The sequence below is a fragment of the Peromyscus maniculatus genome, chromosome 6, assembly GCF_049852395.1.
Source record: "Peromyscus maniculatus bairdii isolate BWxNUB_F1_BW_parent chromosome 6, HU_Pman_BW_mat_3.1, whole genome shotgun sequence".
Classification (NCBI taxonomy): Eukaryota; Metazoa; Chordata; class Mammalia; order Rodentia; family Cricetidae; genus Peromyscus; species Peromyscus maniculatus.
This window is the reverse complement of record NC_134857.1, coordinates 40,176,562-40,202,210: the sequence shown is the minus strand read 5'-3', so window position 1 is coordinate 40,202,210 and position 25,649 is coordinate 40,176,562. Positions and strand designations below refer to the sequence as shown.

The 25,649-nt window shown below is 41.1% G+C and overlaps 2 protein-coding genes across 7 annotated transcripts in view; one reads left to right on the top strand and one right to left on the bottom strand.

The window, feature by feature from the left end:
- Positions 1-25,649, bottom strand: part of Rnf13 (ring finger protein 13) — a 165,275-nt gene that overhangs the window by 103,261 nt on the left and 36,365 nt on the right. For all 6 annotated transcript variants that reach the window (XM_076574118.1, XM_076574117.1, XM_076574115.1 and 3 more), the window contains one exon: positions 24,064-24,125. In XM_076574118.1, coding sequence (XP_076430233.1) covers positions 24,064-24,096 — 33 coding nt within the window. In that variant the 5' untranslated portion in view covers positions 24,097-24,125. The remainder of the gene's footprint in view (positions 1-24,063; positions 24,126-25,649) is intronic.
- Positions 5,014-23,718, top strand: Ankub1 (ankyrin repeat and ubiquitin domain containing 1). The gene is given in 13 exon segments (XM_076573778.1): positions 5,014-5,390; positions 7,210-7,371; positions 13,218-13,271; positions 13,273-13,434; positions 14,631-14,790; positions 18,467-18,562; positions 18,565-18,580; positions 21,261-21,507; positions 21,509-21,670; positions 21,672-21,918; positions 21,921-22,093; positions 22,095-22,196; positions 23,686-23,718. Coding segments are annotated over 13 exon segments (1,695 nt in total). The 5' UTR covers positions 5,014-5,309.

Sequence of the window (25,649 nt, the reverse complement as noted above, 5' to 3'; positions counted from 1 at the left end):
ATACATTTCAAATATAGAAGGAACACCCACAGATCACATAGTACTAAATAAAATGATGAGAGCACAGAAAATATCCTAATCTTTAAGGATCTGGTGAACATGTGAGAGTTTTCTCCACAATTTGGGAGATGATTAAGATAATAGAACATGAGAACAGAAGGGGAGAGGCCACTAAGCCTGATGATGCTTAATTTTACTAAACAGGACAGTGGTAAAAATCAATTTAATTTACCAATTCTTTATAGCTATAAAACATTCCAACAATGCTATGATGCTTTGTACTCCAGTTAGCCTATTGTTTGTTTTATTTTGGTTGACAATGAGCTGTATTTTATAACTGCTATTTTCTTCAACACTGCTTGTTTCCCTACTTGTAGATTTCTCTTCTGTCCACAGCCTGTGATTTCCTGCATTAAACATGAACATATCTCAACTATCAAATGTACAATTTTACTTCCTTGAAAGAATCTGCATCTGGTAATTAGCTTCATGGCCTGGACATTCTCCCAGCTTCCATCCTGATTATAGTAAAGTCTTGTTTTTTTAAAGCTCTATTTACTTATTTTTATTGTATGTATATGAGTGTTTTGTCTACATGTGTCCATGTACATCACGTGCATGCCTGGTGCTCATGGAGGACAGAAGAGTGTGTCAGACCCCCTGAACTGGGTTACAGAGAGTGTGAGCTGGGAATCAAACATGTGGGTGCTGGAAACCAAACTTGGGTCTTCTGCAAGAGCACCCAGTGCTCTTAACCACTGAGCCACCTGTCCAGCCCCCATAGTGAAGTCCTACCAACCTTGGCAATTTTTTAGATATATCTGCCTCTGATTTATATATTTCTAAAACAAAGGCATGAGGGGATGATTGAGTTACATTTATCATGTGTTTAGATGGACAAGTTAAAGCTACAGGGTATGTTTGACAGGTGAGGCCATAACCAAAGAACAGGAAATCCGCGTCCACTGACTGGTCATTGTGAGAGCTGACTACTCTTTCTAACCTTTTCTAGTTGACTTTGTCTCGCCTCTCTCACTGCTGATCCACAATGAGACTGCTTTTTATTCATCTTCTCTATTTGTGTTCAGTAAAGAATAGTAGCTGGGCAAAGTTTATCTTAAGCGTTTCCCATTTTTATTTTCAAAGCTGTTCTTTTCTATCTCTAACTGTAGGAGACCAGTGCCCTTGAAATCTTTCCATATTTTCCAGTGCTTCAGTTCTCTTCAGTAACCAAAGTAGCTTTGATGGCAACATTGTTCTAAGTTCTGCACTCGTCCGATAACAGCCTCAATTCCATTGCGGTTTACTTTTTCCGGTAAGGATGCTATGGTTCAAAGAAGTTACTCACACAGCTCATGAAAAATGGAGCAAATATCCAAATATCCTGGGCTATGGAGGTTTTTTTTGTTGTTGTTTTTTTGTTTGTTTGTTTGTTTTTGGTTCTTCTTTTTCTTCTTGTTTACTTTTTGAGACAAGAATTCTCTGGGAAACAGCCCTGGCTGTCCTGGAACTCGCTCTGTAGACCAGGCCTGCCTCTGCCTCCTGAGTGCCTGGATTAAAGGCATTCGCCACCATATTCAGCTTGGAATTGGGTTCTAAATTCCAGCCTGAGCTCTGAATCCAAATGATTCATGAGAGCCATTGTGATATGAGAAAGAGGGCTTTGAGTCTGAGCCAAATAACGCCTGTGTAATGTGGGGCAAATAATGCAATTTCTTGAGTTTTGATGTGATCACATTTTATCGATGCATGACTGCCCTCTCTAATTATACACATTATTCAAACCCATCAATCTGACTCCAACATGTGAAATTTATTAGTCTTGCATGACCACAGCTCTCCTTCAATTTAGAAAAATTTCAAATAAAAATTTTTTATTTAATTAGATAAAAAAAAAGAATTTGCCTCATTAAAGTTAGCTTCAGAAACCACAGTACCTTCAGTGAAAATGAAAATTTATAATAAAATAATAGGTGAGAAGACTCTGTGGTCAAGGAAAGTCTTATTGGTACTGCTGAACTACAGCATTATGTACACAATCATTTTTCAAACTTTATAAGCAGCAACACTTGAGAAAATCGGTACACTAAGTATTCTGAATCAGTAGGTCTAAAGTAGACGTTGAAAATTTAGTCTTAGGCTGTTGGCCAAACTTCTCTTATTATTTATTTATTTTTATTATATGTGTATGAATATTTCGCCTGTATTCACGTAAGTACACCTTGTGTATCAGTCACATCCCCCGACTCTGGAGCTATGGATGGGTGTGAGCCACCAGGTAGGTGCTGAAAACTGAACTCACTAACTCCTCAACAAATGCTCCATCCCCTGAGTGAACTTCACCACCATTCCAGCTCCTCACCTGCTTTTCTCTTTGCCCAGCAGCAAATTCAAGGAATTATGTTTTGGTTTTTCAGTTACTTCTTTGAGAAAAAAAATCCCTTATTCTCTGCTGGCCTTTTGCAAAGGCTTACTATATTTATAACAATGTATCTAGGTGTTAATTGCACAAATCTGCATGGTTGTTTTTCCATTTAAAATAACAATTAATAAGTTATTTTCTTCTTCTTTTTTTGAGATAGCTTCTCTCTAAATAGCCCTGACTGTTATGGAACTTACTATGTAGATCAGGCTGGCCTCAAACTCACAGATATTTGACCTGTGATTCATATATATATATATATATATATATATATATATATATATATATACATATATACACACATTTTTTTTTTTTTTTTGGTTTTTCGAGACAGGGTTTCTCTGTGTAGCTTTTCTCTGAGTTCCTTTTCTGGAACTCACTTTGTAGACCAGGCTGGCCTCGAACTTACAGAGATCCACCTGCCTCTTCCTCCCGAGTGCTGGGATTAAAGGTGTGCGCCACCACCGCCGGAGATATGATTATTTATACCGGCCAACATGTTACTTTAAAAAAAGCAAATAAATAAAACTAAACCATGAAAGAATAATATGAATACACAAAGAATACTGACAAGAAGTTACATTCCTTTCAAAATTTAATTCTCAAAACACAGGATAAAGGTGCTGGAGAGATGGCTCAGCACTTAAAAGCACTGGTTGCTCTTCCAGAGGACCTGAGTTCAACTTCCAGCATCCACATGGCAGCTCACAGCTGTCTGTAACTCCAATCTCAGGGTATTTTATGCCCTCTTCTGGACTCTGAGGGCACCAGATTGGTTTGCCTTGAGCCCTAGGGTAGAATCAAACATAACTGGCAAAAAAGAAAGAAAGAAAGAAAGAAAGAAAGAGAGAGAGAGAGAGAGAGAGAGAGAGAGAGAGAGAGAGAGAGAGAAAGAAAGAAAGAAAGAAAGAAAGAAAGAAAGAAAGAAAGAAAGAAAGAAAGAAAGAAAGAAAGAAATGATTTCTAATGATATTCTACTATACTCATAGAAGAGGGCCCTGTCCCGTTGTTATCAGAGAGGCTTCCTCCGAAGCAGATGGGAGCTGGTGCAGAGACCCACAGCAGACATTATGCAGAGAGAGAGAGAGAGTCTAAATTGGAGGTTTCCATTGGGTCCTTCCCCTCAGAGATCAGGAAACTGCAGAAGAGGAGGAGGAAAGACTGGAGGAGTCAGGATGGAGGACCAGGAGAACATGGCCCACTGAGTCAACTAAGCAGGGCTCCTAGGGGCTCACAGAGACTGAAGTGGCAAGCACAGAGCCCACACAGGTCTGCACCAGGTCCTCTGTGTATGTGTTACACTAATAGCTTGGTGTTTTTGTGGGACTATTTGGTGGTTTGAAAGAAAATGGTCCTCAAAGTGAGAGGCACTGTTATGGAGTGTGGCTGTGTTGGAGGAGGTGTGGCCTTGTTGGAGGAAATGTGTCACAGTGGAGGTGGGCTTTGAGGCCTCATCTATGCTCATGCCACACACAATGAGACAGACCACTTTCTGTTGCCTATGAGTCAAGATGTAAGGACTCTTCAGCTCCTTCTTTAGTGCCATGTCTGCCTGCATGCTGCCTTGCTTCCTGTCATGACAATAATGGACTAAACCTCTGACCTGTACGTGATCCTCCCCAATTACATGTTTTTCTTTATTTTATTTATTTTTTGTTGTTGTTGTTTTGTTTTGTTTTGTAGACCAGGCTGGCCTCAAACTCAGAGATCTGCCTGCCTCTGCCAGTGCTGGGATTAAAGGCGTGTGCCACCACTGCCCGGCCTATGCTCTCCCTTTTATCTACAATAAACTTTCTTCTCCATCATACCTAGGAGCAGTCATATCCTTTCCTTTTTATCATTCAGCGGGGAGTTGGAAGGAGTAGAGAGGGGAGAAAGTATGGTCGGGATGTATTATATGAGAAAAGAATCTATTTGGAAGAAAGAAAGGAAGGAAGGAAGAAAGAAAGGAAGGAAGGAAGAAAGAAAGGAAGGAAGGAAGGAAGGAAGGAAGGAAGGAAGAAAGAAAGAAAGAAAGAAAGAAAGAAAGAAAGAAAGAAAGAAAGAAAGAAAGAAAGAAAGAAAGAAAGAAAGAAAGAAAGAAAGAAAAAAAGAAAAAAAGAAAGAAGAAATCCGCTGGCGTCAAGTGGGGTAGAAAGAGATCACAATGGCAGATTGTCCTGAGTAACACAAAGACTAAAAGAGATATCAATTATACTGTGTTGCTATGCAGCAGATTTTATTATGCTAGGATGGGAAGGGAAAGCCACGTTCGTTTTCTTGGTGTGTGTGGGTATTGTTCTGTACCCCATGGCAGAATTAGACACACTGCCAGAGAACAAGTACACAAAGTTGTTAGGGAAACTGAGTGCTTCCACACAGATATTCACAGAGAACTTTCAGGACTATCTTATTCAGCAAAATCAATTCCTTTTGCCTCGCCATATGCCAGTGCACCCTAATGAAGGCTGTGTTCTTAGGGGTTCTTTGATCAGCTGTCCTCAAGTAAATACAAATTTCAGACTCAGGGGATGACAATTACTTCGCAGAAGTGTGACTTACATGTAGGATCTTTGCATTACAAGTCAGAAGCTTGCTCTCGTTTGCCTCAACCGTTGTCTGGTGTCCTGGTTTCTGTAATCTGAGAACAAGATGGCTGGTGTGACTGTCTTCAGTCAAATGAGAGAAACATTTCCTCCAACAGAGCCACAATCCATGTTGTCCCATGCTGGGAGACTGTGGCTGTGTCCCTCTACGTGCTTCCAATCACCATGGAGAGTAGACAGTGACAGCTGCCGCTGGCCATCGGTTTTTGACTTTAATTGGGAATTGGAAATTTTTCCAGCTATCTCTGAAAAGAGGATTTTTTGTTTGGTTTTGTTTGTCTTGTTTCTGAGAAGGAAATTGCATGGTGAGGATTTTTGTGGCTTTTGAAGGATCTTTTGAGGCATTTGATGTTTCAGCACATGACTCTGGAAGCCATCAGATGGTAAAGGCATGTATTTAGTCAAGGGTCACTACGATGTATTTGAGTTTAATTATGCCTTACAGTCTAAAATGTGCATAGGATAGAGACACTATTGGGTACAATTTTAACACAAAAAACAAAGAGGCTTTGGAAAATATCACTATTTGAGTGCTATATTGATAAGAATATGGTATATTTGGAGATCTTAGATAAGAAAACAAACTAAGCCAAAAAATTCTGCAGGGGGGAATTGTCAAGTTTCAGTTCTCTTTAGTGAGTTCATGGGTTGTGCCTGTACCAAAGAGCTTACTGCAATTATTCACAAAAGGAGAAAACACAACACTAACTTCAGTGCATGCGAAGAGAGTGCCAGTTGTCTGACTAATGCCTTGCTTGGTGAGCAAGCAGATATGACAAATCCAAGGACTTAGGAGACAGAGAAGACAGTAGTGAACTTGTGGCTTCAATTTTAAACTTGTGGGCTTCAATTTTATTTTGTATTCAGAGAAAATTGAGGCTTAGGGAGGGCATCTTACCTAAGACCACACTGCCAGAATAAGAGACAGTCATGAAATATTTTATTTAAAGGTGGTCATTTTCATTTATCATTAGTAGTAGTATTAGTAGTAATTTCTTTTTTTTTTTTCTTTTTTTCTTTCTGAGATGAGGTCTCACTCTGTAGTTCTGACTGTAGACCAGGCTGGCCTCAAACTCAGAGTAACTGCCCCTGCCTCCCAAGAACTGGGATTAAAGACGTATGCCACCACACCCAGCCATATTGAGCAGTTCCTGAGGATTGTTAGTATTGGGTAGATTATTGCAGTCTAGATCTAGCACAGGAGATAATACACATTATGTGTCATGGATCTGTTTGAAGTCTGATAAAGCAGATGAACTCCCTCTCAGAATGTTGTTAAATGCATAAAATATGAAGAGAACCACAGAAGGCATGGTGATGCATGCTTATAATCCCAGTGCTCTGGCTGCTAGGGCAGGAGAGATAAGAGACTGGGCCAGCCTAGGCTATGGAGTAAGAGACTCTCTCCACGAAAACAAGAAAGATGTGAATTGAATTTAAATATAACCTTCAAATAATAAAAATCACATTGGTGACACAGTGACATGGGATTTTATTAACATTAACTAACAGGTCCTAGAAGTGCACTTAACTAGTATACTTTCAAATAAGTGATAAGCATACATAAGATTCTGAAATATCTGTAGCAGCAGTAATGTGATATGGAAATGGATGTGATTTTTAAATGGTGACAAAGCCATAGGTACAGATGATTTAATATAATTAAAAAGCAGAAAAATCTCAATTTCACTTAGAGTTAGAAAAAATAAAGCTGTAGCAACTGGAGAGATGGTTCAGTGGTTATGAGCAATGGCTATTCTTTCAGAGGACCTAGGTTCAGTTCCCAGTACTCACATGGCAGCTCACTACCATCTGTAATTCCATTGCCAAGGGCTCCAATGCCCTCTTCTAGCATTTCCAGGTTCCAGGCACACATGTGGGACACAGATATACATAAGCAAAGCACTCACACACATAAAATAAAAATAATAGAAAGTTTAAAATGAAGGTGTAGTTTTTTTCCCCCAACTAAAATCTATTTATAAACTTTTGGGGAGCAATAGGGTCCAAGTTAAGAACCTACCTAATCTTCCTTCTCTTTGTTCTAAAACAATTATAACACCATTGGGAAGGGAGGGAAGGAGGGAGGAAGAAAGGAGAAGGGAGAGAGGGAGGAAGGGAGAGAAGGAGGGAAAGAAGAAAGGCAGTGGTGAGGGGAGCACTGTATTTCTGGTCTGCTAATACGGAGACTGTTTTCATAAGAGGTCACTGCTCTTTAAGGATCATTTCCACAGTCCTCTTTCTGAAGACCAACAAGGCAGGTTGTAGCTAGAGTTGAAGTATGCTGGAGCTGCCCTCAGGAACAGTTGGAGTCTGTCGGATGTCGGAATATCTTCCTGCTCAACTCTCAAATGCTTCGGTAAGGTATGACAGAATAACATTTGCCTGAGATGCCTCTCTCATTTTGAGGTAAGTGGTGGATAGCTCAACTAAGTAACCACACAACTTAGAAAAAGCTTTGCACAGGCTGGTGTGGTTGATGCATACCTATAACCCCAGAGCTTCTGAGGCCCAGGTAAGAGGATCATCATCAGTTTGAGGGCAGCTTAGGCTGTATAACAAGATCCTACCAAAAAGAATAAAATAAATAGAGCTTCCTTTCCTTTCCTTTTTTAAAAAGATTTTTTTAGAATTTAGGTTCATTTATTTTATTCTATTGTATGAGTGCATGGCTGGTGAGTGAGGAGGCCAGGAAAAGGATGTTGGATACCCTGGTACTACAGTTACAGGTGACTGTGAGCCACTGGATATGGGTTCTGGGAATCAAACTCAGGCCAGCTGTAAGAGCAGTACCTTCTATTAACCCCTGAGTCATCTTTCTAGTCCCACAAAGATTTATTTTCAATCATGTGTATGTGTGTACATTCACATGAGTGCAGGTACCAGAAAAGGCTGGAGCCATTGGATTGCCCCAGAGCCAGAGTTAGAGACAGTTGTGAGCTGCCAGGCATGAGTTCTGAGAACCAAACCTAAGTCCTCTGCAGGAGTAGTACACACCCTTAACCACTGAACCAACTCCCCAGCCCTTCTTGTCTTGTGTTCTCTTCCATTGGTACTCATGGTCTCATGCATGTTTCATGCCTGTAAAGGGTAGTAAGATACGGACACAGCATTTCCCCCTGCCCTGTCTGTTCCATCTCTCTTTCTTGCCTCATCCTTTGCCATCTGTCCCATTACATCATACAGGACTCCCCATGGATCAGAGTCTAAGGGATGGCTCTGAGATATCTGTACAGAGTAAAGCAGATGAGGTCACTTCCCTGGTCATAAGGATGAGGGACAGTGGCATGACAAAGAGGAAATTTTCACAAACAGGATGAATGACTAGGCAGTGTCTGTGCTGGCTAGTTTTATGTCAACTTGACACAAGTTAGAGTTATCCAGAGAGGGAACCTCAATTGAGAAAACATCCCTACCAGACTGTCCTGTGGGCAAGCCTGTGGGGTATGTTCTTGACTGATGATTGACATTGGAGGATCCATCCCACAGGCGGTGGAACCGAACCACACCTGGGCTGGAGAAAGCCATGGGGAGCAAGCTAGTAAACAGCATTCTTCCATGGCCTCTGCATCAGCACCAGTCTCCAGATTCCTGCCCTGCTTCAGTGCCTGCCCATACATCCTTCAGTGATGGAAGTATAAGCTGAAACAAACTCTTTCCTCCCCAAGTCGACTTTGGCCATTGTGTTTTATCACAATAGAAATTCCAGGAGAGTGTCTATATCCAAGTTCAGACAAAGTAGCCATCAGAACTAAGTATATGTGCCGGAGAAATGTCTTTACCATTTTTAGGGGGCCCTTAATTTACGGTGCATAACTAGGGACCCTTGGGTCAGTGTTCATTAAGAACTTTACAGAACCCTAACCCTAAAATATACAAAACTATGTGCTTTGGGATTTCCTGAGCTCAATATCTCTAACTTGAAATCAGTTTTTAATGGGACAAGTGACCCAATTAAGAGCCGTTGTTTATACTGGGGTAGAAACAGTCCTTTACGCTCTCTTCTTACTTCTGAAAGCATGAGTTCTCATCCCCTTTAAATATGATACTTATTTTCTTATATTTAGCAACAAAAATGTTTGATACTCAGAATTAACTCTAAATATACTTACACAACTAAGATGGTTTAAAAGATGCTCTCCTATATTAAGTACTAAAGACATGTCACAAAATAATAAGTACTGCATAACTCCATTTATATAATTTTAATGTTTTCTGAGCATTTATTATTCATGTATTCCTTAAATTTCTGAAGAATGTTTAACTACCAAAAAGTAAAATTAAAATGACTATGATTTCTCCAATTTTTTTCTCTAATACTCAGAAAATCCTTTTAAAGCCAACTAAATTATATTTCTTTTCTTTGTCTGAGAGTGTCTTGTTATGTATCCCAAGCTGGCCTCAAACTTTTGATTCAAGATGTTAGGATTACAAGTGTGTGCCACTACATCCTTCTTCCTTGTCATGTCTTAATAGCTTCTCCTTGCGGCTTTACATGGGCTTCTATATTATGTCCAGGCACCACACAGCTCCATGGAATCAACTCCTTACAATCTCCAAGCACTGTCTAACGAGAAGATTCATGTAGGCCATGTGCATGCTGCCTCGGTCTCTGAGTTCTTACGAGCTTTGCTCAGTTTTTCTAGAGGGCCTTGTTCTGCTGGTGGCCTCCATCCTTTCTGTCTCCCTGACTCCTCTGCCTCCCCATCTGCAGGGTTCCCTGAGCTCTGAGGGGAGGGATTCGATGGTGACATCTCACTTATAGCTGTGTGTTTCAAAGCACCCCCCACCCCGTGCATAATGTCTGGCTGTGGGTCTCTGTATTTGTTCCCATCTGCTGCAGGAGGAAGCCTCTCTGATGATGGATGAGCAAGGCACTGATTCACGAGTATTGCAGAATATCATTAGGAATCATTTTATTGTTGCCTTTTTTTTTTTCTTTTCTTTTTAGAACAGAAGTATTTGGTTAACCTTAGATTTCTGAGATATCTAGATTCTGGTTCTTGGTCACCCAAGCAGTGTCAGGTTCCATCTCATGGAGTGGGCCTTAAGTCAAATCAGACATGGGTTGGTTACTCCCACAAGGTCTGTGCCACCATGACCTAGTATATTTTGCAGGCTGGGCAGATTGTAGGTCCAGGGTTTTCTAGTTTTGTTTACTTTCCTCTTTTGGTAACCTGTAGAGTACCTTTTTGTATCATAGACATGAAGCCATAACAAAGTTACAGAAATAATTTGGTTAACCCAGTTTTCAAGTACATCTTTTCCTGGACAGCTCTGCTGTTAAAAAAAAAAAAAAAAAGGAAGTTCATTTGATTTCTCAAGTGGAATTCACACCATTTAATAAAACCAGACATTACTTCTCCTTTTGTTCACTATGGAACAGGTGGGACAAATTTCTGCTTATTTGGTGTCTGCAAATTTTTGAGCCAGAATTTGGATTTACATCAACCTCAAATTGTTTGTCTGTTTCTAATAAGAACATTTTCCGTCTCATTGCTAATATACATATATTATTTCCAGTGGATTTGCATCTACTTTTTGAAGACAAAAAAGGAATTATGATTTTGAAATAGACATATTTGTTTGTACTGTAGAGTAAGACATTTTGAGTTTGACCTCCACCATGGTATATTGGTTTGGGTGTTTTTTTGTTTGTATTGTTTTTGTTTGTTTCTAAAGGGAAAAAATCTAATCTTAAATGTGTCCAGCCATGATTTGTTTATGGTGTTGTTTATCTAATAGCATCTGACATACTTGGGTGTAACTGAACGACCTGTCTTAATTCATAATGTTTGGGGAGGAATATCACGTATGGAGGCAGGGAGATGCCTTCTCTTACAGACACCCTCTCTTTAAAAAACTTGCTTATGTGTATTTTTGTGTGTACACATGTGGGACACACATACACGAATGCTATAGTGTTCATGAAGAGGTCAGAAGACAAGTTGAGGGATTTGGTTTTCTTCTCCCATCATGTGGGTCCCAGGTATTGAACTCAGGTCATCAGAGTGGGTGGTAAGTGTGTTTACCCATGTAGCCATCCTGTTGGCCCACAGATACCTTATCTTACAGAGGGATTCTTTGTTTTATGATGCTTTCTATTGTATCATTTCATTAGCAAAGCCATCCTGTTGGCCCACAGATACCTTATCTTACAGAGGGATGCTTTGTTTTATGATGCTTTCTTCTGTATCATTTCATTAGCAAGTTGCTATTAATTGGCACCTGTGGAGGTGGGGAGTGTCTCTGCAGCTGCAGGAAACAAGAGGGTAGTTCAGTTGAGCACCACTAAGTAGCAGGTGTTGGTTCAAACTTGGAGACTGTGACCCTGAGTAGTTTATTTTAGGTATATTTAAGTACAGCACAATTTAGTGAAAAAAATTTCTTCTTCTTTCTTTCTTTCTTACTTTCTTTTTCTTTCTTTCTTTTATTTTTTTGGTGAAAAAATAGCTCAATTTCATGAGCACAAAAAACTGAAGACATAACTACATGGTAAAATACATGGGATATCTTCCATAAAGACGGGTTCTCTAGATTGACTACAGATGACACCTTCCATAAAGATAGGTTCTATAGATTGATATGCCTGAGATAATGGTCTGGGGAGGATTCAGTGTGGTCTCCGCCACACAGATAACACAAAGGTCACCAAGCTATCAACCACATGGGCTCACAGCCTTCTGGGTGGATAACAGGTTCGTTCCTCTCTCTGAAGGGACAACTCTGTGTGTTTAATATTCCTGGTTCTCCTAGTGTTGGTCTGTGAGCACAGGACCTCTGCATCTCCATTAGGTATCTATCTATATGCTCCTTTTCCCTTACAATCAGAGACAGAACTGTCTTCCACTATGCACCTCATTACAATTCAAACTACAATTCAAATGTCATTGCATTTGAAAACAAAGATTATAAAATGGTGTACATGTGGTTACAATAGCACAATGAAACTATTTTCCCCTACATTACAAAAGACTTGAACTCAGGATATCATCTGTGTTGATTGATACAAAATTCTAGTGCTTAAAAAAAAAAGAACAGACTTGAAGGTGTTTTGGGAGACCTAAGAACCTAGTTTCAGAGATAGCATTTTTTAAAGCTGGCAGCTATTTTTTAACTCCCCCTTGTGATTTGCTCTGGAGTTACCTATATGTGTGGGAGACTAGAGAGATTTTTCTTTATAAACATAGGAGGAACCAGAGTAGAAGTTAGTTTGGGTTTGGGTTTTTGTCCTTTCAGACAGTTATATAGAAACTTTCTATGTGAATGAGGCTGGTCTTGAACTCCCGATCTTCCTGCCTCTACCTCCCAATCTCTCAAGTCCTATGACTACAGGCAAGATGTGGTAAGTGGCTGGATTGGCTGAAGGGTGCATGAACAACCTGGAAGCTGGGCCTTCACTTCTAAGAAAGCCTCCATGATGGGGACATTCTGGGGCAGTGCCATGCACTTGCACGTACCCAGCCAGGAGCAGGACACTGAAGAAAACTGTTACCGTCCCACAACCACCGAAGAGGAAGTAAGGCCAGTTTCACTTCTCTAGACTGGAAGAAAGGTATTCCTCTTCCCCTTTCCCCTCCTGGGCTTGCTTGGTTCAACTGCTGCTGCCAGGATTAACATTCCCCCAAACTTTCCATCTGCACTTGGGATGTCTCAGTTCTACTTGTTTTCTTTCCTATGTGGACTCTAAAATAAAAGGAACAAAGGAAACTTTAAAAAAAAAAACCCACTACATTTATTATTGCCCTATTTAAACAGCAAAAGTAAATACAAGTGTGTTTTATAAAAAGGCAAACCACACAGACAAGGAAGAGCACACAACAGTGAGGACACTGTCCCTCATGCTCTTGTTTGGAACCAACCTCCAGAGTGAATCTCAGAAAAGGGACAGAGATTCCGAGCCCAGTCTCTCCACATTAAACAACAGTGAGGCACGCACCGTTTCCTCGGTAAGCACAGAATACGCACTGGCAGCGCTCGGCTTCCGTATCCGGGTCTGCAGAGGAAGGGTTAGAGCCCTGCAATCTTCATCCTGTCACTCAAAGTGGGGACATGTTATGTCCTCAGGAAAAGAGTGAGACAAAGTCCCAGAAGAAAACCGGCTTTATCTCCCCGGTTTGCACACATGTCATAGGAGGTGGAGGTGCTCAGACTCCGGTGTCCCTGACACAACCTTCAGACAGTGAGTGCCCCCTCTTTTCTCCCTGCAGAAAGAAGACAAGCCAGCCTTCTACATGTTTAATGCTGTGACCCAGGACATGATGTCCAATAAAGGAGAATGTGTCTATTCTGGGTAAAAAGGTGTCTGACCTGAGAATGCTGGGAACTCTGAGATGTGGCTTTCCCCTGAGTGTCTACTGTCTCCGGACACCAACTGGACTGAAGATGTATGGCTGCAACACCCTCAAGAACTACCAGATGATATTGGTACTGCCCACCACATTTCATGTCAGCTGCCACTCGGCACCAGCACTCTCTGATATCAGATTTTGTACCTTTTCAAGAGAAAATGGAACCTAGCTTCTCATATGCTGACTATATTTTATTTATCCTATACCTTACATGGTTTAACTATCAGAACTATAGAAAGATGTATAGGGATAACTCTCCTTGGCCTCCTGGCGTCCAAACTCTCAGTTCCCTCCCTACAGGAAACCATGATTGTTATCAAGATTTCAAATCACAAATTAAGTCACCACAAACGGAGCTGTTGCACATTAAAACCTCAGTAGACACAGAGGGTATAAATGATCTACTCTTTGCTCTTTCATCCGAGTCTGTAGAGTAAGAAATTAAGATCTTACAGCTCTGCTTATTTTCCTATATTTCATTAAAAAATGTTTATTTGTATGTGTGCATATGTATATGTGAATATATGTATGTGTACATATATGTACAAGTACCTTTGGAGGCCAGAAGAGAGAGTCAGATCCCCCAGCATTGGAGTTACTGTGGTTATGAGCCACTTAATATAAATGCTGGGGACTGAACTCCAGGTCCTCTGCAAGAGCAGCCCTCGTGTTCTTAACTGCTGAGCCATCTCTCCAGCTCTGCTCTGCTGATTCTTCTTCTTCTTCTTTTTTTATTCCCACCACCCCCTTTAATCTATCTCATCTTGAGTGCACACCATAGCTCTGCTAATTCTTAAAGCAGCATTTTGCTAATATCCTAATTTAGCATTTGCTAATATCAGGGCAGAAGGACAAAACTCGAGTAACATCATCTTTGTCTTTTGTTTGTTTGTTTTCGAGACAGGGTTTCTCTGTGTAGCTTTGCGCCTTTCCTGGAACTCGCTTTGTAGGCCAGGCTAGCCTTGAACTCACAGACATCCACCTGCCTCTGCCTCCCCAGTGCTGGGAATAAGGCATGCACCACCACTGCCTGGTTCATCTTTGTCTTTTAAAGTGTATTTCAAGCACATATAGGAGTTCAGGTTCATTACAATACAATGTTCTGAAACCCACTTTGTATAATCTCATTTTTAACTGTTGCCAGTTTTATTAAAACACTTTCTTAACAGCAGTGCTGTGCAGGATGAGGAGCTACCTCAGCTGGCTGGAATTATCCAGCAGAAAGATTACAATCAATACTATAATACCATGACTTCAATACTATATATTCAGGTCACATCTTCTTGGCCAAACACCAACAAGAAAAAGTACTGGATTTGTCTTACTAGAAAGTGGCTCAGACCTTGGATTATTATTGAAAGTGATTGGGTCCTTGCTGAAGATCAGTCCATCTCAGAGTGGGAGTGTGCTAAAACATTTGCTGTAAAGGACTGTGAGTTCTCCTAACACATCCACTGGGCTCTATAGGCATGCTTGAGCTAAATAGTTTTTCTTTCTGTCACTGCTAAATCTACACTTACTGATATTTCTCCAGGCTCTTATTTTGTGTAGCAATGTACTTTCATGTTGTCTGAAGCTGAGGATCTAAACATTTAGTTATTGTCTCTGTTTTTGATCAGAGAAAGCAAAGTTGTGGGATCTGTCCCCAGAGTGCTACTCTAGTTCTGAGGACTTGTTTGAGGCTCACACGGCCTAGAATGTAGGGCTCACACTGGTATTTGCACTCAAGCAACTGATAATCTCATTCTTTAATTAAAGATCAAAAGAGAAAACAAAACTAGAATGATTTCTGGAGGGCATTCTTTCACTCACATACTTCTTGGATTGTAATATTTTAAAGCTGGAAAGAATTTAAAAATTACTTGGTCCAAATCCACCTTTCTCAGATTAAAAAAAAAGTCAAAGTTTCTGAATGGTTCACTCAAGGTATGTTGAAGCAAAGAATCCCTTAAAATAAGCATTTGAAAGGATGAGATGGTGTTGAGAGAGAGGATTTCAGACACAAAGTCCAGAGCCCAGGAACCATTTAGGTAGATCTCGTGCCTACCTGGGGAACACAGGACATTGGAAGAAAGACTCAAATGAAGGCTAGGAGATGGGGTGAGACTTTGGCCTGCTTCTCACTGTCCCTAAGGCATAACCAGCATTCCCTAGGTAGCCAACCCCTTTGCTTTAACTGGAGGAATCCTGGCCAGCATTCTTAGCCTTGCTGCTATTTAAAGATGAACTCTGAATCATTCTCCAAAAGGAGTGGAAAATAAAGATTTGGAAATGTAATCAAGTCCAGGTTGAAAAACCAAAGATTTAAGTTTCTCAGTGAGTCAGCATATATACCTGCTCATACAGAAATGTACAAAGCTGCCTCTGTACACTAGGCATTTAACAGTAAAATGGAGGATATGAGCCGTGGACATATCCTCAGTTGTAATCCAACAGAACAGGTTGGTGTAGGCCGATAAGATCACAAGGTGTCATTCAGGAGAATGTGGGCTAGAGCACATGGGATGCTATGGGTGGTCTGAGAAGAAGAACAGAAGGCATTCTGGCCTTCTAGGCCAGGAAAAAAAAAAAAATCAAGCCACAGGCTTGTGAACACACTAATCCCAAGGAGAAGCTGAGAAGAAGAGACTGTAAACTGAGTTTCCCCGAATGACACAGGGAAGTACAGGTAAATGAACCAACCATGGTTGTAAGTACCTATGATCCTAGCACTCAAGAGGCACAGCCTGGAGGATCACTACAAATTTGAGGTCTGCCTGGCCTGTGTGGCAAGTTCCAAGTTGGCTAGAGCTACATAGGGAACGAGTGACAGCCCCCATCTCTAAATGAAAAAAAAAAATTAAATTTAAGGAGACGGCCCAGTTGACAAAGTGTTTGCCATGCACACCGGAGGACCCAGGTTTCATCCCTACTACCCACACCGAAGCCAGGTGCAGTGGCACATGCCCATAGCCCCAGCTTTAGTGGGCACAGACAGACAGCTCTGTGGTGCTTGCTAGCCAACTTCTCTGGTTGAATTGCTGAGGTTTAGATCAAGGAAAAGACCCTGTCTCTAAAAATAAGGTAGAAAGTAGATTAAGAAAGACCTTGGGGGAGGGGAGGGCTGGAAGATGGCTCAATAGTTAAGAGCACCTGGGTTCAAATCCCAGCATCCACATAGCTACTCACAACTGTCTATAACTCCAAGATCTGACACCCTCACACAGACATACATGCAGGTGTAGGCAGATTTTTCTGTCCTGCCTGCCAGCTCCCAAATATCTATGTGGAGACTTCTTATTAATTATGAAAGATCAGCCAATAGCTTAGGCTTGTTTCTAACTAGCTCTTATAATTCATTTCTATTAATTTACTTTCTGCCATATGGCTTTATTACCTTTACTCTGCCCATGTTGCTTTCCTGTGTCTTCCATATCTGGCTGGCAATTCCTTGAGACTCTGCCCTTCTTCCCAGCATTCTCTCTGTCTTGAAAATCCTGCCTAGCTATTGGCCATTTAGCTTTTTATTAAACCAATCACAGTGAATTATCTCCACACCATGTAAAGGAATAGTCCACAACATGCAGGCAAAACACCAATGCACATACAATTTTAAAAACGTAAATAACATACATAATAAGTAGATAAAGAAAAATGAAAGGCCCTCAACAATGACTTCTAGCCTCTGTACACACACACCTGCACATTCACACTATGAAATGAATTTTGGCTTGTGATTAGGGCAGAATTTCCAATGATTCTGAAATGGCACTAAACACCTTTCAGCGTTTGTGCTGTATAGTTATGGGAAGCAACACTCTCAGCAGTGACAACTATAAAGTTAAAATATCAGTTAACTCTGAAAAACATTGAAGGTGATCTACATCAAATATTCAAATATTTGGTATCAAATATTCAGCCAGTATTTAATTATTTTTAAAAATACTTATCGGTGAGGTGGTCGTGGTGCACGTCTTGAATCCCAGCACTCAGGAGGCAGAGGCAGGTGGATCTCTTTGAGTTCGAGGCCAGCCTGGTCTACAGAGTGAGTTCCAGGGCTACTCAAAAACCAACCAACCAACCAACCAAACAAACAAACAAACAAAAACCACAACTTTTTAAAATCTGTGTGTATGTGTGTGTGTCCACAGAGGCCAGAAGAGGGTACCAGGTTCCTTGAAGATGGAGTTAAAGGGAATTCTGAGCCACCATATGGATGCTGGGAACCAAACTTGGATCCTATGCGAGAGCCTAGAGTGTTCTTAACCACTGAGCCATCTCTCTAGCCCCAAGATTTAATACTTTCTGCCCAAAGTAAACAAGTATATCCATCTCACTAGTGTGCAAACTTTCTTTAGTCTTATATAAATGATAAAATTATACATATACCACAGAATTGCTTTCAACTAAAATGTTTCAAACTTTCATTTTATTTTAAACTCTCTGTGTCTGTTTGTGTGTCTGTGTTGCCTGTTTGAGTGTGTGTGTGTGTGTGTGTGTGTGTGTGTGTGTGTGTGTGTGTGTGGTTATGTGCGCATACATGCAAGTGCACAAGGAAGCCAGAAGTATCAGAATCCCTGGATCTGGAATTACAAGTGGCTGCGATCCACTTCACTTTGGTGCTAGGACGCAAACCCAGATCCTCTGCAAGAGCAGTACACACCCGTTACCACAGAGTCATCTTTCCAGCCCCGGGAATTTTTTAAACATTTATTTATTTTGTGCCACAACATACGTGGAGGTCAGAGAACAACTTGCAGGAGTCAGTTCTTTGCTTCCACCATGTGGGTCCTGGGATCAAACTCAGGTAGGCAGGCTTGGCATCAAGCTCCTTCACTGACTGAGCAATCTCATTAACTCCTAAAATAAATTCTTGATGATTGATTATAAGTAAATGTCTAATGTGTATACTTATCTGATATACCTGTTCACCCAATACTGCATAATGTTAAAGGGCTTTTCCCAGCCAATAAAGGCCTAAAGGAAAAACAGTATACATCCCTGCCTCCTCCTCATCCAAGGTTTCGTCACTATGTTCTTGCTATGTTTGGAGAAAGCTATCATTAAAGCTTAATGTATTGTTGAACCACAGTGACAGATTGGACCATAAACTGTCTCTCTATCCACAGACACAACACTTCGTTTGGATGTCTGGGATGGATAGAAGGAATTGCTCATGGGGTGTCTTCTTGGACAAACACCTAAAGTCCAATGATACTTATCAAAAAAGGACCGGTACTCAAGTATGAAAACTAAAGCAGACGTTAGATGGATTTAAGTCACTTTGTTTTAAGCCTCCATTCAACCTTGAACCTGGCATTCAGTTATGACTGTAATTGGTTTTTTAACTGAAATGCCAGGGTTTAACAACAGACATTGTCCCCAAACAATAAGTTGTTGTTCAATTTCAAATGTTAGGTTGTATTAGAGCTTAGAAACGACGAGTCCGACTTTAGAGTCCTTTTGACGAACTGGCCTGACCACCTGTCATCCCCTCCACCCAGCCCTTCACACACAGTGACTGACTCTCGGGACGCCCACACAGGGTACCTCGCTGCACTCTGCCTTGTGCCTCTGACATGAACCTCACTCTGCATGAGTGAATGAGTTTGCTGAGATCAAAATAAAAAGCTGTCCTCTAGCTGCAGCAACAGTTCCCTCTTTTGCTTTATGTGAAAGGTAATGTGTGTCTGGGACTGTTGAACGTGTTTGGCTTGGAGAAGCAGTGGTTATTTTACTGTGTTACTACAGCCGGCAGCTTCCCAAAGTTGAAATAACTATTACTGGTAGGGTGTTTTAGAACAGTGCCCTCTTTTGGTTGATTTGAACACATTTTTACCAAATGCAGACACTAACAGGAGCTCCAAGGGCTCCATAAAATGAAAGACAGGAGACGGAGTTCTTACAAGCATGAAATAGTCAAAATTTTCCATCGGTTTCTGTGTAGGGAGAGTTGTAACCCTGTTTCATATTCTGGATCAGAACAAATGCCAGTGTTACCTCTCTCTCTCTCTCTCTCTCTCTCTCTCTCTCTCTCTCTCTCTCTCTCTCTCTCTCTCTCTCGTTTTTTTCGAGACAGGGTTTCTCTGTGTAGCTTTGCGCTTTTCCTGGATCTCGCTCTGTAGACCAGGCTGGCCTTGAACTCACAAAGATCTGCCTGCCTCTGCCTCCCAAGTGCTGGGATTAAAGGAATGCACACCACCACCCGGCTCTGTGTTACTTTTAATACTGTGTAGCAAGTGTACTGCCTGAGATCAAGCACTGTATAATGTATATCTCATTCACACGTACAATAATTTCCTGGTGGGCACTCTTCACTTTGGTTGACAGGTGAGGAAACTAATATTTCAAAGATGTACATGATCAGACATAAGTGCTCTCTTTATTCTTCTCCACCTAATTGTTGGTTTTATGTGGCGTCACAATGTTATTCCTTAAGCTGTGTTGTTACTGTGTGTGAAAAGCCATGAGGAGCAACAAAACCAATTATCAGAGTTTATTGAGGAAGGAGGGACAGAAGAGGCCTATGGAAGATATGTGCAGGGAGCGGTTGGTGGGGAGGAGTCTGTGACCCACTTTTTATGGATTCCCCTGCGCATTCGAATATGGGTTTATGGAGCTACACCAAACATGCAATTGAGCGATCATGCAGTGCACGGATTACGTAGGATGTAAGGCCCCTTGCTTGGCTACTGAACAGGCATGTAGCTGGGGGAGTGGCCAGGAATTCCAACACTAATCAGCACATAGTGAGTACTTACTATGTACTGTACAAGATCCTAAGAATTCAGTACGACAAAAGAGGGCTACTGTACTCTGTAAACTTACAGTACAGAAGAGGAGGCGGGAAAAGCAAGTGACCAATTCCTGGAGAAGCAGAAATGCAAAATGTTTGGGACTGTGAACTCCAAGTCCCCTCTGCCTTGGTTTGAAGCCTGACTCCTTCACTATTTAGCTAGGGACACTTGGGCATCTGTCTCAGAGCACTTTTTAGGGCTCAAACGACTCAATAATCATAAGGATGTTGGGCACATAGAAAGCAGGATGTAAAGGCAAACTTTGCTGCTACTACTATTCAGTATGAAAGGGGTTGTGACGGGGTACCAGGCAGACAGAACAACATCACACACCATGGGAACACTGAGAAGAGTACCCGAAGAGAGATAAATATGAGTTGAGAACTAAGGATTTGTGTTCAGGTAGGTGGTAAGGAGAAGGAAAAAAAACCAATCAATGTGTTGAAGTAGGTATTCCAGAACTATATGCAAAGACCCTGGGACAAGACAGTAGCTTCAAGGAACTGGATGACCCATTAGGAATGAGGCAATTAGTAGACAGAGGCCTCTTCATGGAGAAATATGAGTGAATTTTGACTTATCTTTCAAGTTTGGGGAAGATATTGGGAGTGGTAGGGTAGTAAGGTCCAAGATGTGATCTACTTTAAAAACTATAGCTCATGCTGGGTGTGGGAGCACATGCCTACAATGCCAGCACTCAAGAAGGTAGAGGTAGAATCAGGAGTTCGAGGCCAGACTTAGCCACACAGTGAGTCCAAGACCAGTGTGGTCTATAAGAGACCCTGTGTCAAAAAACCAAAACTGATTGTCGAGTGTGTGTGTGTGTGTGTGTGTGTGTGTGTGTGTGTGTGTGTGGTACACTCTGTGGTGCATGTGTACATGTGTGTGAGCTCATGCATGAAAGCCAGAGGAGAATGTCAGGTGCACCGCTCTATCACTCCCCACCATGTTCTTTTGAGACAGGGTCTCTCTCTCTCTGAAGCAGGCCAGTGGGTAGCCAGTCCTAGCAATTTTGTTTCTGCCCTCACAGCACTGGGCTACAGGTTCACCTGGCAGTACTTTTATCCACTGCACCGATATCCTAGCCCCTCAAAAATATGTTCACAGTTAAATGAGCATCATTCAGGTACCAGAAGAGGGTAGCCCTGTACATCGCTGCTTTTCATGGACACACTGAACTCACTGAATGGGCTCTGAAGCAGGGCGTGCAGCCCCACGAGGCGCTTGGTGTTCACCCTTATCCAGCCTAGTGACACGAAGCCCTTCACACAGATGTCTGTCATTGCCCTATTCACACAGCTGCAGAAGCTGGCCAGCTGTTAATTCTGAAGGCCTTTGTCATCTGCAGCGTTCTGTGCCTGGAATGTAAAAACCGCAGCGGGGCAGACTCCACTAGCCATTGCAGCAAAACGCCAGCATAAAGACCGTGTGTTATATTTACTGGGTAAAATGCGGTCCACGGTTTCTTTTCTAAAACTTTCAGTCCCGATGGGGATTTATATTAAAATAAAGCAGTGGATCCTCAGAGCTCAGAGTGAGTCATAGGTGCCATCGAAACCAACTTGGCAGAGGAAGGGTCTCTGGGGTAAAGGTTGGAGACACTGTGGTGGTGGGTGGTTTCACTAAGCCAAGAATGACATCCAAGAACTGCCACAAGGCTGGGGACAGGAGCTGGCAAAGCACTCGGAGCCGACTGGCACCTTGCAAGCAACAGTCCGGCAGGAAACCTGTGGATTCTTTAGTACTTTCGCAAAGGGACACCAGCAAACAAATCACATTCCACCCTCAGTAACTACAAACGAGTGCTCAGAGCTACAAAGCCATCAGCGAGAAAACCAGAAAAATATAACTGCTCCGGCGGGGAGGAAAGGAAAGCACATAAATAAAAAATGCTTATCTCCCCAGGTCCTGCTCCCTCCAGTTTCAAGAGTGGAGTATTCACACCCACTGTTCCACCTGCGCTCCAGTGGGTGCTGACTGTCAGCTAAGGTCCTTCTTCACACCTTTCTCAGAGCACAGTGGGAGGACTCCAGGGGAGAATGCCATCTGCTGCTGAGCTGTGGCAAGGCAATGTTTTCTCCTTAAACATGCAAGGGCATGTTGAATAAGGCAAGTCTAGGACAGAGCAATGTTCATGAAGGCCTGCAATGGCACACTGAGTACCACAAGTCATTTTAACACATAATTGCTTAATTAGCATCAAGGACTTTGTCTCACAGAGCCCAGTGGCACTTGCCTCTAATCCCAGCATTTTGGAGGCAGAGGTATTTCAAGCCTGGCATTCATAGTAAGGCCATCAAAATCCTAACAATAAAAGGCTCTCGTCTCAGCCTTAGAGCTAAGGAAAAACTCAGCTGGTGCTATTGCCCAGCCTATGTGTCACTCACTCCTCAAGCACTCAGGAAGGGACACGGGACAAAGAAACTTAAAATATGGGAGCGTGTCGTCAAAACTGCCCCCAAAGACTGAACAGCCATGAAAGTAGAAGGGGAAAAAAGAACAAATTAAAAAATGAATTGAATCATAAAGGCTTAAGGAGGCTACCTGTCCTAGGTCGGATGGTAGGATTGGCATTGATATTTAAGGTGATGGGCTATCATGGTTAGAGGACGCAGAAGTGTATCACGTGGGCTTTCAGAACATTCACATCCATCACTGAAAACAAAACTTTCCCATGAAGTCATTTATGTTCTACTTTACATGTGAGGCATAGCTGGGTACCTAGAAGTATAGATGTATGAGTGGTTTTCTAAAGAAATGTGAAACAAGGCTACATCATTTAGCTTTCCTTTCTGTATGGATTTTGTTTTGTTTTTTTCCCCTAACTTGCTGCCACCTAGTGGTGAGAGTAATTTAGGCTGTAAAACTCAAAATTTAAGATCCAACTTTTAAAAAGTCAATTTTAAAAAATTTAAGAATTAAAACAAAATTCAGTAGATTTCAGTGTGGTTGCTCATGCCTATGATCTGAACCTCTTTTAAACTGAGTCCAGTGAAGACTATTCACTTTCTATATTTTCCTTGCATTTTCTAAACTACTTTTTAATATAGAGACACAGTTCAGTGGAAAGACATTATGTTGATCAATCTAGTGAATATCAAGGCAGATTCTGTTTCCACTTGTGTAAAAAATGTTTTGAAAAAATAACAGTAAGTCCTTCCAGAGACAACCATTCTTCTTACTCAAGATTTATCTTGTTCTTTCCTTTCTCCACCTGGCTGTTTTGCTCTATATATCACCTACAAAACTAATTTATATTTTGTGTGTATTGGTTTTCCTTACTTCTTCATATTCCAACTCTTCATAATATCCCATATCCTGATGTATTTACCCACTTTTATTGGTAGAAATCTGGGTTAACTTAGAGGGCTGTTTTGAATTAAAATACATGGTTATTTTTGTGTAAGTCTTTTGGTGAGATGAGCATTTGTTTCTCTTGCCCTGTATCTAGGAATGAATGGGTAATAGGATTACTTTGTGGTTGGCTTTCGTCAATACTTCTGATCAGTTTTTTCTGTTATGCTGAGGGTTTTTTTTTTTTTTTTTTGCAGCTGTACGTCATAAAGATTGGAAATGTCAAGTAGTCAATTCAAGGTAGAGAAGGAAATTTTAAATTTTTTTCTTCAGAAACAAGAAATCCAAAGTCTTGTATTGTCTGTCTTTTTGTGAAAATTCTGTATCTCAGGGGGAAATGCCAGTTTTTTTTTTTTTATTATCAGACAACAGACTGTTGCATAAATACATGGTATCACATGACTGGGTTATATCAAGTAGTTGATAATTATGAATTAAATGAATGAAATAATGTTTAAGTTATTTTGTTTTTAAGTGTGCACTTAACTTTAAGACTGAATGATGAAAACATTGAGAATTCAGGGTGTGAACATTGAACTTGGTTTAGCTCCTCTTTAGATTTCTGTGTTACTTACCTTGGAGTAGGCTTGGGGCTTCTTGGCAGCCATGACAGAACCACAGTTGATAATCTTGAGCACTGTGGGGGCAAAAAGAACCAACCATCACAGATAATCTTTCACAGTGGATTCTTTAAGAATGCCTTTCCTTACCATTCCCAGATCTCCAGCAGGAAAATTATTAGGATCAGTATTTATGATGTACCTTCTGACTACAGGTTAGAGTCATCTGGGATGATTTCTGGAGAGAACCCTTGCCTTTCTAATGGAGCCTAGATCTATTGATCCACAATAGAATCTGAATGACCATGGGATAAAAAATTATGTTCACCCATTCACGCTTACCAAGAAAAATGTTATTCCAAGATTTGTTACATCTCTTTGTCCACACTGTGTGTGGAATATTGAACTTTGACTTGAAATGCCCACACAGCCTAGTACCCAAAGAGCCATACACCCTCAGTGCCTATGATTTCTTGAGCAAAGTGTACTTTGAAAGATGTGGTAACTTCAGCAAGACTGGGCAAAATAGACAAAAAAACAGAGAGGCTTTGAGGATTCTTAGGAGTAAAAACAACTTTTGGCTTTCATTCCGAGATGTCCAATCTGTGGAGAGGAAGCGCTTGTGTCTCACCTAGAAAATGGACCAGATGTTGAAAACAAGCTCTACAACATAATTACTGCATACTGCCAGATGTAACATGAATGGTCTTATTAATAAAAATAAAAAAAAACCAACAACCCGGAGCTAGGTATTGAGGTGAATGCCGAGAAATCAGATGGATAGAACAAGCCAGCCACAAGTTCTTACTGCTAGGAAATACTCAGCCCAAGAGCTACTTCCTGTATACTCATGCCTATATACCTTTCCGTGCCCTGCCTCTTACTTCCTCTTTCCACCCAGCTATATCACTTCCTCTTTCTGCCCAGCTCTATCACTTCCTGTCTGTCTGTATAGACACCCAAACCTCTATGATTAACTAGTGCTGAGATTAAAGGCGTGTGCCACCACCCTGGCTTCATTCCCAGTGTGGCCTTGAACTCACAGAGATCCAGATGAATCTCTGCCTCCTGAATGCTAGGATTAAAGGTGTGTGCTACCACTGACTGACTTCTATATTTAATATAGTGGCTGGCTTTGTCCTCTGATCCCCAGGAAAGCTTTATTTATTAGAGCATAAATAAAACACCAACACATTCCCCATTTTTTGTCTAAAATAAAAAAGTTATAACTAATATAAGAAAAACTATATACAATAAATACAATAACTACATACAGTATGAACAGGCAATACATCAACAATATCTAGTCATTTGCATTTGATAAATTCAGCAAAAATATTCCATTATGTATCCTATTTTGGTGAGTCCAGAATGTACCTAATTCACTTTCTATCCTAACCTGTATTACCAACTGAAAACTATCTTTTGATGTCTTTCAAATTTATACACTTTAGGGAGTTTCTTTTCTGAATTTGTTAACAAAGAAAACTATAACTGTGGTGATATTTTATTTGTATGTTAATAAATAAAGTTTGCCTGAAGATCAGAGGTCATAGTCAGCCATAAACAGAAGTCAGGTGGTGGTAGCACATGCCCTTAAT